The sequence below is a fragment of the Xenopus tropicalis genome, chromosome 6 (genome assembly GCF_000004195.4).
Source record: "Xenopus tropicalis strain Nigerian chromosome 6, UCB_Xtro_10.0, whole genome shotgun sequence".
Taxonomy (NCBI): Eukaryota; Metazoa; Chordata; class Amphibia; order Anura; family Pipidae; genus Xenopus; species Xenopus tropicalis.
The window spans coordinates 25,236,232-25,250,529 of NC_030682.2; the positions used below are offsets into that span (position 1 = coordinate 25,236,232).

At 40.0% G+C, this 14,298-nt stretch overlaps 1 protein-coding gene across 1 annotated transcript in view; it reads right to left on the bottom strand.

Annotated features, from left to right (window-relative positions):
- Positions 1-4,664: 4,664 nt before the first annotated feature.
- gad2 (glutamate decarboxylase 2) overlaps positions 4,665-14,298 on the bottom strand; it is a 55,029-nt gene continuing 45,395 nt past the window's right edge. The window contains exons 13-16 of the mRNA XM_018094777.2: positions 13,029-13,178; positions 11,600-11,707; positions 9,248-9,337; positions 4,665-9,124 (exon numbers count right to left, since the gene is read on the bottom strand). Coding sequence (XP_017950266.1) covers positions 8,951-9,124; positions 9,248-9,337; positions 11,600-11,707; positions 13,029-13,178 — 522 coding nt within the window. The 3' untranslated portion in view covers positions 4,665-8,950. The remainder of the gene's footprint in view (positions 9,125-9,247; positions 9,338-11,599; positions 11,708-13,028; positions 13,179-14,298) is intronic.

The window sequence follows — 14,298 nt, forward strand, 5'->3', positions numbered from 1 at the left end:
GCTACTATAGGCACCATCTCTCCCTACTATACCTGCTATCCCACAGCCACAGTCCCTTCCCACAGGCTATTATCCCACTGCTACTATAGGCACCATCTCTCCCTACTATACCTGCTATCCCACAGCCACAGTCCCTTCCCAGAGGCTATTATCCCACTGCTACTATAGGCACCATCTCTCCCTACTATACCTGCTATCCCACAGCCCCAGTCCCTTCCCAGAGGCTATTATCCCCCCCACTGCTACTATAGGCACCATCTCTCCCTACTATACCTGCTATCCCACAGCCCCAGTCCCTTCCCAGAGGCTATTATCCCACTGCTACTATAGGCACCATCTCTCCCTACTATACCTGCTATCCCACAGCCACAGTCTCTTCCCAGAGGCTATTATCCCCCCAATTACAGAAACAATATGTATATTTTAAGAACTATAGCTAATTCTCTTTCCTGTGAACCAGATCAGATTGAAGTGTAATCCATAGATATATTGATGCCAGTTTGTAACATTGTGAGCTCCATCTTGTGGCCTCAGTGTAATATGTTTCTCTAATGTGTTTTTTAAGATTGTTTTCCCACCCTCAATAAACCATATGATTTGCAAGTATAATGTTTAGAATATCAGAAATATTGAGGTCTGCTTGATCGCCCACTATATGGAAGATTGCTCTAATACAAGTCAAATTTAAAAAATGAAAATAAAGTTAGACTTTTAATTTCCCATCATAATTATTATACAACAGTTTAGTATTATTAGAGGAAAAATAATTTAAAAAAATAATTACGCAGATGTCCTGTTGGAATTTTTTCTCAAATGAAAATATGTATTATTCCTAATTTACCAGCTGTCCACATTATGTATTATTACATGTATTATTACTATATGCAAAAGTAAAACTGTAGCATCACAGTTATCACATTATACAATTGCCAAGGTCAGTGGACTCTTTTTTTTAAAGCTAGAGAGACGCAGAAAAGAAAGGCAAATAAATAAAAAACTATAAAAAAAATGAAGTATAAAGCTATTAAAAATAGGGCATTCTGTAACAGACTGGTCATGTGTATCTTAACCTGTATATGAATCTGAATCTATTTTTTCCTGACCTTAGTCTGAGTTCATGGCCTATACTTTAACTTGTGGGTTTTGTCTATGACCTTGGCCTGTCTATGACCTTGCTGTTTGCTGCCTCCCCAGACCATGGCTTATCTATGACCTTGCTGTTTACTGCCTCCCCAGACCATGGCTTATCTATGACCTTGCTGTTTGCTGCCTCCCCAGACCATGGCTTATCTATGACCTTGCTGTTTGCTGCCTCCCCAGACCATGGCTTATCTATGACCTTGCTGTTTGCTGCCTCCCCAGACCTTGGCCTGTCTATGACCTTGCTGTTTGCTGCCTCCCCAGACCATGGCTTATCTATGACCTTGCTTGTTTGCTGCTTCCCCAGACCTTGGCCTGTCTATGACCTTGCTGTTTGCTTCCTCCCGAGACCTTGGCCTGTCTATGACCTTGCTGTTTGCTGCCTCCCCAGACCATGGCTTATCTATGACCTTGCTGTTTGCTGCCTTCCCAGACCTTGGCCTGTCTATGACCTTGCTGTTTGCTGCCTCCCCAGACCTTGGCCTGTCTATGACCTTGCTGTTTGCTGCCTCCCCAGACCTTGGCCTGTCTATGACCATGCTTGTTTGCTGCCTCCCCAGACCTTGGCCTGTCTATGACCTTGCTGTTTGCTCCCTTCCCAGACCTTGGCCTGTCTATGACCATGCTTGTTTGCTGCCTCCCCAGACCTTGGCCTGTCTATGACCTTGCTGTTTGCTGCCTCCCCAGACCTTGGCCTGTCTATGACCTTGCTGTTTGCTGCCACCCCAGACCATGGCTTATCTATGACCTTGCTTGTTTGCTGCCTCCCCAGACCTTGGCCTGTTTATGACCTTGCTGTTTGCTGCCTCCCGAGACCTTGGCCTGTCTATGACCTTGCTGTTTGCTGCCTCCCCAGACCATGGCTTATCTATGACCTTGCTGTTTGCTGCCTTCCCAGACCTTGGCCTGTCTATGACCTTGCTGTTTGCTGCCTCCCCAGACCTTGGCCTGTCTATGACCTTGCTGTTTGCTGCCTCCCGAGACCTTGGCCTGTCTATGACCTTGCTGTTTGCTGCCTCCCCAGACCATGGCTTATCTATGACCTTGCTGTTTGCTGCCTTCCCAGACCTTGGCCTGTCTATGACCTTGCTGTTTGCTGCCTCCCCAGACCTTGGCCTGTCTATGACCTTGCTGTTTGCTGCCTCCCCAGACCTTGGCCTGTCTATGACCTTGATGTTTGCTGCCTCCCCAGACCATGGCTTATCTATGACCTTGCTTGTTTGCTGCCTCCCCAGACCTTGGCCTGTTTATGACCTTGCTGTTTGCTGCCTCCCGAGACCTTGGCCTGTCTATGACCTTGCTGTTTGCTGCCTCCCCAGACCATGGCTTATCTATGACCTTGCTGTTTGCTGCCTTCCCAGACCTTGGCCTGTCTATGACCTTGCTGTTTGCTGCTTCCCCAGACCTTGGCCTGTCTATGACCTTGCTGTTTGCTGCCTCCCCAGACCTTGGCCTGTCTATGACCATGCTTGTTTGCTGCCTCCCCAGACCTTGGCCTGTCTATGACCTTGCTTGTTTGCTCCCTTCCCAGACCTTGGCCTGTCTATGACCATGCTTGTTTGCTGCCTCCCCAGACCTTGGCCTGTCTATGACCTTGCTGTTTGCTGCCTCCCCAGACCTTGGCCTGTCTATGACCATGCTTGTTTGCTGCCTCCCCAGACCTTGGCCTGTCTATGACCTTGCTGTTTGCTGCCTCCCCAGACCTTGGCCTGTTTATGACCATGCTTGTTTGCTGCCTCCCCAGACCTTGGCCTGTCTATGACCTTGCTGTTTGCTGCCTCCCCAGACCTTGGCCTGTCTATGACCTTGCTGTTTGCTGCCTCCCCAGACCTTGGCCTGTCTATAACTTTGTGTCAGTCCTGTGCTTTGCACTCCTTAACCAGTCTCTATCAGTCCTGTACTTTGTCACTCTGTCCTGTGTTTATTAGTCCTACACTTGCTTTCTCTATCAAGTCTTTATCAGTTTTGTTTACAAACTCAACACATAGGGGGAAAGAACATTTTTTGCATGTGAAATGCTATTTTTTCCCCTCAGAATTCAATCCCCATTGCCTTTTGCATTTCTGTGAATTGGACTCAAGCTGCAGCATTTGCGGAGTAGAGATGGTGTCACTTCTAGTTTTCAATTAACGCCATTAGCATGCAATTTACTTACCGCAAGTCAGTAGCACTCATTGGCTTTATGTTTCCAAGTGATATTACTTATGCTCTTGAACACGTTTGCTTTGCTGCATTGGACTGTGGGTTGCAGCTAAAAGTTCATTTTATGAAACCATCCTTCCTTTCTACAGCTTATTAATACAGACTTGCTCATCTGAGCAGCTCCCTTATGGCCCCAAACAGTATATACAAGGATGCAGACCCCCTGCCATTTGCAGTATTCATGACATGGGTTAGAATGACTTGCTAAATCCCAGAATCATTTGTCAATATTCACTGCTGTTTTCTGAGATCTGCCTTCCTTGTCTTTTCTCTTTCTCATTTCATGGCCTGTGAAACTGTCCAAATACAACATTGTAGGAATCTTGTAAAGGAAAACATATTTTCTAGGGTATTTTGGCAGCACATAGTGAGTGATTAAACCTTATAGAAAACATCAGGTTTAAATTTTTAAAAAAACTCCTTAAACATTGATTTAGGCAAAACTCCCAGCAGGCCATCTGCCAGCTTCAGGGTTAAGGGAAGTCACTTACCTGGGCTTACAGTAAGGAAACCCATTTCTATGTTAAGAGAAACATTTTGAAAGTAAAAGCAGCAAAAACTAATTTTCCCAATACATAAAGCATTTATCTGCCCTTTATCTAATTGGGTCTAACACTCAATGTGGTAGCAACGCTTGCTGCGCCTGGTTTATTATGCTGCTCTGTCCGGCCACTGCCCAGGGCAAATAGCAGTAGTCCCTTGGGATACATTCTATGATATCAACACTGCTAATATCTTATAATAGCACTCTGAGCAATTTTAAATTGTTATTTAATTTAACTTCCCCTATATGTCCCCCTTTAAACTGGCAACGCAGTAGGGCTTGTGAAGGAATACTAGCTATTTATTCACTTTCCTACATTGTCTTTAGCTATTTCATCTTTAATTAAAAAACAGGCAAATTTTTAAAGCTAGCCCTATTTATGTAGCTGTTGAAGAACTTAAAAGGTATAAAGTACCCATATAGATTGTAAGCTCTACGGGGCAGGGACCTCCTTCATCTTGTGTTTCTGACTCTTATTGCAACTGCACCTTGTATTTATTGTTGTACTTTGTATTTATCCATTTTGTATTTATCCATTATTTTTAACCCCCTGTCTGTATTAATGAATTCTACTGTACAGCGCTGCGTAAGTAGCGCTTTATAAATAAAGATATACATACATACATACATAGTACCCTTTGGATTTTGCCATATAACTTGAACCAGCCAAGCCCACTCCCAGATGTATTTATCATTTATCTTTGTTTCCATATGTGTCTGAACTCATACAAACTGCATAGCAACAAACAGAACAATTAATGAGCCGCTACACAGTACAACAATGTCACACCATCTGTTGATCTTTATTCATTTCCAAAGAGACGACATTGATAAAATACAATACTGTAGTTTAACACATGTAATTGGTAGAAGAAAGTGATTGCTCCTATTAACCAATAAAAACAGAAACAAAAAAAGGTTATGCAATTTTTATAACAGCTTATTCTGGAAACAGACATGTCAGCTGACTCCAAGGTATCAGTGAGTGAGAACATTCAGCCCTGGTAATACTAAACTATTTATTCTTTGCCATTTAGTGTTTTGACACAAAGTAGCCATCATCCCAACCCCTCCAGACCAAGTCAGCAGCTAATTGGCCCATCTATGGGCTTCCAGTGTTCCTGAAAGAGTGTTGACATCAAATCATGTAGGTTCCCTTGTTTGACAACCTCAACTAGTGTGTGTATCTATTCATGCAAGGCAGGCTTTAAGCTGACTTGGTGGAGCTTGTTTGGTGAGGTTGCAAAACAACCGTAACTTTACTTGATTTGGCCATCAACACACCATCAACTTTGGATGGTTGATAGCTAATCCCCCTGGTCAATGATATAATCATAATGGGGGCCAAGGGACACCAACAGGGAGAGAACCACATGGATATGCCAATTTTTGGCCAGTTATTGGTCAAACAGGCCATCAGGAGGCCTGTACATGTGCCAAATAGTTGCCAAATTGGTCTTTTATCTGCCCCTGTATGGATTCCATTACTTACACATTCCTGGGTAAAACCCCAAACTAACCAAAGTGTTTGGCATAGACAGTGCATTTCTCGTTCAGGTGAAGGAGAAGCCCCTGTAATGGCTTTGTGATTAACATGATAAATATTTATATGTCACAACCCTAACGGTGTTAAATAATCCAGAGCTTGATCATTATCTCACCAACGATAGGAGATTAGTTGACTTATCTGAATAAAGAACAGATTTATACATTAAAAAATAAGCCTATAACACTATCAGACAGGCATAAGCATTCTCAGTAATCCAATAGCATTTGGTTCAGCTCACAGGACAGTAAAGAACGGATCTGTCCAGAACCGTAAATTCATTTCACAAAAAAAAAAATTGACAGTTTTTTTTTTTAATTTTATACTAATATTCCAGGAAAAAAGGGGGAGGGGTATATTTTTATAGGAAAAGATTCTGGTCTGAGATCTGGAAAAGCAGTTTCCACAACGACAACGTTGAATATTACTGTTACACAAAAATACATATCAATAATATATTGTACAAAGCTTTTACAACAACACATGTTGAACTGCAACACTGTACACAACCTCAATCTGAGGTGACAAGACGTTAATATTAAATATAATAAAGGCAACACAGTTACAGACAGATTTGTTTTCTTCCTTTAATTCACATCTGTGTGACATGAGATCAACACCGCGTACGTTGTTCAAAAGAATAACATAATTACACACAGCACTCGCTTGGAGCCGCTGAACTCAACAGGCCAACGCCGATGTAATGTAAAGCTTCCAAATGAAACCAGACTAGAGCACAGAGACGCAGGAGCGGCCATGCATGCAGCCATTGTGTCTAATTTTTCTTGAGAATGACACTTTCCATTATGGGCACAGTAATAATACAAAGAACACAGGTACATTTTTGGCTTTGGTGTCGGAAAGGCTGACGGCCTACGAGCGTTATTATTCCGATGGAAGCGCACATCTACATACAGTCTACATTCACAAGCTTCCCAGACTCCCTTGCAATTACTGCTCTTCCATAATGAGTGTAATGGCTTTAATTGCTTGCTACAATTTCTCAAGTGTTTAGAAATATCCAGAAATCTTAGATAATGCACCACATGAAGCTGGGAATAGTCAAAAAAAAGACTACAGAGTCAAAATGTGTTTTATCATTTGTAAAAATGAAATAAATACCTCTAGATTTTCTTTTTTTTTTGTTACTTTGCAGTTCCATTGCTCTTTCTGGTTATGAAAAAAGGCGAGGAAGCGTTCAACAAATAGAACCTCTAATCAAATATTGGCGCTTCCTCCTGAGAACAATGCAGCAAAGAAATTAATAGCAATCAAGTGAAATTAGCGGAATTCAGCTGCTGCGCTCAAGCTTTGCATCTTCCGAGTGCCTGAAAGCAGTTTAACCCCTCGCTCTTTTGTTCAGGGGAAACAAGGAACAAAGCAATAAGCACGGTAGCTCCGACCTGCTATAATAATATGTGAGGGGCCAGCATGTAACTTGGATTTGCCTGAGTGTACACTTGGGGGTCTATTTACCATGCTGTGCAAATAAACAGCAACCAAATATACCACACATCCCCAGGCATCAAGAGTTGACAATATCATTTTTCTCATTGACTTACAGGGATTACACAAGGTCTGAAGTGGTGAAAAATAATGGCCCCAAATGGGAGCGTTGGCCAAACCTGGATAAATTCACCATTTATCTTAGACAGCTTTTTCCACCATTTTTTGGCATTCATTGTTTAACACTGTATGATAAATGGACTGCTTACTACACAGAATGAGCTTCCAGGACCTGTAAAGGAGGTACAGATCCCATTTGCTCATGAAAATATTACCTACTAACCATGGTTTAAACATCAAGGGTAGAGGGGCGTTGAATTCTCTATGGATCCAAATTTGATATCTTTTATAAATGTGTCTGTTTAAAAGAATATGGTGGATTTGAAATAAATGATATTCACATACAGTGGTTTGGGTAAGGGGAATAGATGTTGGTGCTGTATGGGTATTGCCTAATGCTTTGTAGGCTTTGTTTAGGGCAGGCAAGAGTAAGTTGTGTGTATATAGAGCATCCTTGGTTTCTTGCAAGAATTATATAGTTACTTTACATATATATATATATATATATGGATCTATGTATATCTATCTCTATATATATATATAAATATAACGTTTTGTAAATATATTGCATGTTTTTGACTGTGCACCTTTAGTTAAAACCTATGATAGAGTGCAGACACTCATACCTATATATTTGGTCGCCAACTGTGACCTTTTCCCAAGGGGTTGTTTCTCAATGGCTTGGTTTTGGTTTGTTCCTTTGAGAAAGGCCATAGGTTTTTGAACTTTGTTATATATATGTAAAATAACTATATATATATATAACTAATATATAAGTCCCATTGTGCCAGTGTTTGAGAAAAGATTTTCATCCTCCTATGAGAAATCTTCTGGTGCCAATGCTATACTATATTTGAAGTTTTAAAATAACACCTAAAGAAGCATATGATGATCCCATCTATTTTGCATGAGAAGTTTAGAGCCAACAATGACAGCTAAAATAACAGAGCTGCAATATGTTAGCATGTTCACAATACTGCAGGCTTAGGGCACGCAGGGTTTGTAATCTACGGAAATCATGTCAATGATAGAGATATTCAGAAGGTGGTATTGTCATGGGGCCCAATCAACATTGGGCACATTTGCACCTGGAGAGTAACAGCAACCAATAAGTGAGTAACTTTTTGCAGCCAGTTGCAGGTAATGCATGAAAACAAATATCTGATTGGTTTCCTTGGGAAACTGCCCAGGTCCAAATTTTCCCGGTGGTAATAGATTAGCCCAATCAATATATTCTTGTTGGAACTTTTCTAATCACAATAACATAAGCCTAATTTCAGGTACTGCTGTTGATGATTCCCGAACGTGCATCTAAGTTTAAAATAAAGTTGCAGCCTAAACTCATTTCGCCTTCTCAGGGTTTCAGGATAGGATTTAATAACCCCTAATGTTCTTTCTTATTCATATGCCTTTTTGTTATCTCTTTGTAGAACAGGTACAGAACTGATACAAAATAAAATCTATACTTTACAAAATATCTTCAGTCAATATATCGATATATATATATATATTCTCTTTAGTAAAATTATATGTCTTAAATATATCAAATGTAAATTAGAAATCCCATCTAAATACTAAGAAAGGCAATGCAATTTTCCAGGCAGCAAATATGGCATTTTGGATCCTAAAATTGTATTGCCCCCATGAAGTATTCTTTAAAGTCTACTGTTTTGATACATTTGGCACAATCATATAAGGTACTTCAGCAGTTATTTTGTGTTACATACAAGTTGTAGATTATCTAGATGCTTCAATGATTCAAACCTACGGCCAATAAAGTGAAAACCTAAAATGCAAGACCATTACAGGAGCAATGTTTCTCCAATAAAACTATATTCAGGTTTCTACGACACAATATCGAATTACTTGTTGGAACACACTACAAATACATTCACACAGTTGAGAGAACTCCATTGTGTACCTATAGACTTGGAAATGGCCTACGGGAAATTTTATAAATCTTGCCCAAGGCGCTCGATTTCTTCAATCAGGAAATCAATGTCTTGATGCGCTGCTGCTGGGTTAGAGATAACCATGCGGAAAAAATTTCCTTTGTCTCCATGTGGCTGATAACTGACCATTGTGGTTCCGTACTCCATCATCCTGGCTTTGATGATAGGGGCAACCTATGAGCAGACACATTTAATATAAGATCACTGCAATGTAGCATTACTTCCACTGGATAATGTGCTTGCCATTATATATTTCATTGCTACGGCAATCGTTTAAAAAAAATCCAAACAAGTTACCTTGCTAAGCCGATTCATTCTTTCTTCATTGTCTTCCATGTTACGCAAACTTGGTGGTACATACCAGAAACATACATTTGTGTGCTGGGGCTATAAATACAGGAATATCATAAATTAGACCTGAATACCCTTGTGAATATAGTTCAGTCTGGAACATAATAATTAGACTAAAACAGTCATGTGGCTATAATAAAAGGTTATTTCTGAAAACACATATTCTTGAATGTTTTCACAGTAGTTGTGGTTGTCATAGATTTCCATTTTTCTTGGTTGTTAGACCAAAGGGAAACTAAAGTGAGGTGCGTTCCCCCTTTTTTAAAAAAAATCTTCTGAAGCAGACAGAAAGCAAATGCCACAGAGCAGGGACAAAAAGGGGAATACGTTCTATAATGCAACAAATGTAAGTAAATATTTTAGTAATAGGTTTACATTGATACTATGCCGGGATGAACGAAAAAAGTCATTTTATTACAGGCAGTATATTGGGACTTTTATGTACAGGTATGGGACCCATTATCCAGAATGCCCCTGACCTGGAGTTTTCCGGATAAGGGATCTTTCTGTAATTTGGATCTCCATACCTTAAGTCTACTAAAATATTATTTAAACATTAAATAAACAATTAATGAAGTAATATTATTTAAATATTAAATAAACCCAATAGGCTTGTTTTGCTTCCAATAAGGATTAATTTTATCTCAGTTGGGATCAAGTACAAGTAACAGTTTTATTATTACAGGGAAAAATTAGAAGCATTTGCTTATAATGGAGTCTATGGGAGATGGCCTTCCCTTAATTTGGATAACGTGTTTCCGGATAACGGATCCCATACCTGTATAATGTAAGAGGTTTCATTGTACCCACCGGGTGATGGGAACTTGACGTCAGCAAAAGCTGAAACTTTGTTTCCTGCTTTCTGTGAAAAAGTGGCCCTGCAAAGTCAGTTCTCTTTTAAACACCTGTCTTTAGGGAGTATAGGTTATAGGTCCATAACTCTTTTACTTTTAGCAAGGGTTTATGACAACAGGTACCTAATGTGTTCCAGCTATCTTTATGTATTGCAGGACTTTGGGCTTGAGAATCAATGTAAGTCTGACCTTTTGTAGTCATCATGTTCAAAGCTGCCCAAAGAATCAGCAGGGCATCACTATAACTGAATCAGACCCTATTTGGATTTCACAAGCTGGAGTAACCCAATAAATAGATTCTCATTTTGTGGTGCCCTTCTATGTCCCATAGCAGTTCCCATAATGGCCCCACCTGCTTCATATTTTAGTAAATCACAACTCACATTAGGGACCTTGAAGGGGCAGAAGTTGTTCAACAAATGATGGCACAAAAACAGCAGACCCAATTTTGGACAGTTTATAATATGCCATCTCTTAAACCTTTCTGCTCTTTACACCTGGAAATCCATCCATGAATTCCTCTATAGGAACACTGCCTCAATCTCTTCAAAAAGACACACAGATCCTACCTTTTGGAGCACTTGAACATTATGGCACAGTCTTGGCACTTAAGGGTAGGGATGTAGCGAACCTAAAAAAAAAAGTTCGTGAACGCGTTCGCGAACTTACGCCAAAAAGCGCGAATATTCGCGAACTTTGCGAACCCCATAGACTTAAATGGGAAGGCGAACTTTAAAACCTAGAAAAGCCATTTCTGGCCAGAAAACTGATTTTAAATTTGTTTAAAGGGTGCCACGACCTGGACAGGGGCATGCAGGAGAGGGATCAAGGGCAAAAATTTCTCTAAAAAGTACTTTGTTGAAAAAGCGTTGCGTAAAAACGGGCAGACCTAGCGGAAATACGCGGCGTTGTTTGCTATTTCGCGCTATTGGCACCATGGAAACGGGATTTGCTTACACCAGTACTAGGCTGAAAAACGCCATGTATGATTGTGCGGCGTTTTTTTAGGCTGAGAAAAAATGCAGAGAAAAAACGCGGCGAACCCAAATTGCGAACATACACGGAAAGTTCGCGAACTTGCGCGTTCGCGAACACCCGATGTTCGTGCAAATTAGTTCGCCGGCAAACAGTTCGCTACATCTCTACTTAAGGGCCAATGCCCAAACCTTTGTGCACTTTGCCCTCAAAATAGTACCCCTGTACCTTATTAACCCACTTAGACCGTAAGAACTATGGGAAGGTGACCTCCTTTCTACTGTGTCTCTTACAACATGGCACTTAATCTCCCTATGTTAATGCTATTTATTTCATTTGTTATAACACTTGTGCTCATTGTGTGCCCTTTTCTACATTGTAGGGGTGTACAGTGCTTTATAAATAACGTTATAAATACATACATCATATCCACTTGTATATTTTCTCAAGAATGTGTTGAATGGCTTACCTTTCCCTCGATCACCATTTCATAGCCTTCTCTATTCTTTATTTTATTGTACAAATATTCTGACAGCTCCAGACATTTATCAATATGAGCCTCAAATCCAGTTGTTCCCTAAAAAGAAAACAATTTTCTAGTGAATAAATGATGTGTTCTGTTCACACCTCACTGTAGTCATGTATTTTTGTAGTGTGAATGGCTGCCAATGATACATAGTGACAATTACACCTATGCAAACAAATGTTTACAATAACCAGATAAATAATGGCCTCATATTTGGCATTTTCTAAATGTCGCAAATTATTATTTCAAGCATTACGTATAAAAAGAATAAAAGCGAATACTAAAGATAATCATTAGTTATATCCGAACATTGACACTGTACATATTTCTCACTCTTCTGCTCCTGTCCTAAACATAATTATAAAAAACCAGTCAGACCATATTTCCGGTTCATACGTTTTGGTTTTAGTGTTGTAAAGTATGTATCCAAAATTGATCCTGTTTTTGTCAATACAGACGTCTGTTACCCCCACGTCTCAGTGGGGAAATAGCCTCTATCACCAAAAACCAGAGAGAGGCAAAAGAGTGCTTATGTTCGTAAAAATGAGCCGGAACTGGTAATTTGAGATTATTTGTACGAATAGTGGACTTATGCTGAATTATTCTATCTTTAATGGCTTGTCTCTCCTACATACAGTAGCCAACACGGGCACTTAATGAGGTAGCCTGCATACTCTGTAAGACATGTGTAATACCCATACTTCTTACCTGAATACGGGTGCGTAAAGTACTTAGTTCTAATAGCATGAGAACATTGCTTACACTGTAAACAGGAAAACATTCTCTTCGTATTGCCTTTATATTTTTTCTATAATTTTTAACCATAAAGCGACTAAAGAGTGCAAGACTTTTTGGTCTGTTTTTGTATGGAAGCCTGCAGCAAAGGGCTAAGTCTCTTTGGAGACTATATATATATAAATATATATGGATTGTACAGAAAGAAGTATGATTAATGTGACATTTCTCTGCTGCATTAAGCAGTTGCTAGGGTCAGTGCAGTTTGGCACCCGTCTACCCTAAACTATACCGCTGAGTGCTTGTCTCTATACACTCGGGGCTATTTTTAAAATGCTTTTATTTTCAATCTTGACATTTCTATGTGTTACTGGATTTCAGCACAGTGTTTTCTCCAGTACAACATCCTATGAAATATAATTTAAAGCAAATTGCCTAAAAGCAGGCAAATATATTACATTAGAGACTAATAACAGGGGGGGAGAACACTGATGCTATTAGTCATTTCAATATAATTAGAGAGATGCGTTCCTTACCACGTGGCTGCACATCGCAGGCTGAATGAATGAACGCTCTGGGAAAGCAAGCTAATTATATTCACATTATGAATGGAACACAGCATACAGTTATCTCTTACTTTTGCTCTCCACATTAGCCACAACTTGAAAATATCAACATGGCGCCCACATTGCAAAGCCTTGTCTCCCGTGTCGTACGAAAGGTCATAGTGTTTGTCTTGCTGAAAGAGGTAGGAAGCGTGCATCTGATTGCAGTTCTGCATCAGCCCCTAAACAAAAACACACAAATACTTAAAATTATTATTCCAGCTAAGGGCAGTGCTTACAAATGCTTTCTCCCTAGTAGCTAAAAGAGGCTTATTTCTGTAATCATCAAAGTGAAATTGTTTCATAATCTAAAAAGCACTTTACTGCTCAAGTACACTGAGTAGTTTGTATGGGGGGGATACAATATTCAGAGGAATGAACTGAAAAGAATTTAATGCCTAAAACTTCTTTCTACAGCACAGTATATTTTGTCTATAAAGAAGAAAAATTCCAGCAAACTATGGTATTCTATCATTCTTAGCGTAAGATAGAGAATGAACCGTTTTGTAATGCATTCTAAAGGGCAGCATTACAAGATCCCTTATATTTTCACACAATTTAGATGGCATAAGAGGTGATGCAGGATATTTATGATTGGAATATTCCAGCCTTAAAGGCTGGCACTGATTTTAGATTTTTGGACCAATAAATGCATTTTTTTAGCTGTAATATTGGTGTGTAGGCGCCATCTCAGTGCATTGTGCCTGAGTCTGAGCTTTCAGAAGGAGCCAGCGCTACACAATAGAACTGCTTTCAGGTAACCTATTGTTTCTCCTACTCCCATGTAACTGGAGGAGTCCCAAGCTGGACTTGGATCTTTACTATTACAGATAGTAAAACCTTTGCAGATTCCCAACACCTATTTTAAATTCATGTAAAGGAAGGGTTGCCATCTTTTTCTGTGACTAATACCGGCCTTTTGGTTGGGCGGGGAGTGATGATATCTCTGGTTGGGGCTGATGTAATGGGTTGAGAAAGGGTGAATGGGCCTAGTAAATGGGCAGGGAAATTGGCAGACTGGGGGGGGGTTATAAGCAGAGCAAAGGTGGGCCCATAGTTATAAAGGGTGATCGGCATTGGAGAGGGTCAGAGAAAGGAGAAATTAATAGGCCATTACAAATTTACCAGCAAGTGCATTGCCATTAAATTTGTAACAGTGCCGGCTCTAGCTGGTGATTTACCGGGAAGACTGGATAAACACCAGCTAGGTGGCAAGAATTGTTCACAATGTGCATAAATCATTACCTGAAACATTATATTTGTAGCACCTTTGCATACCCACTGAAAATATGTGTAACATAC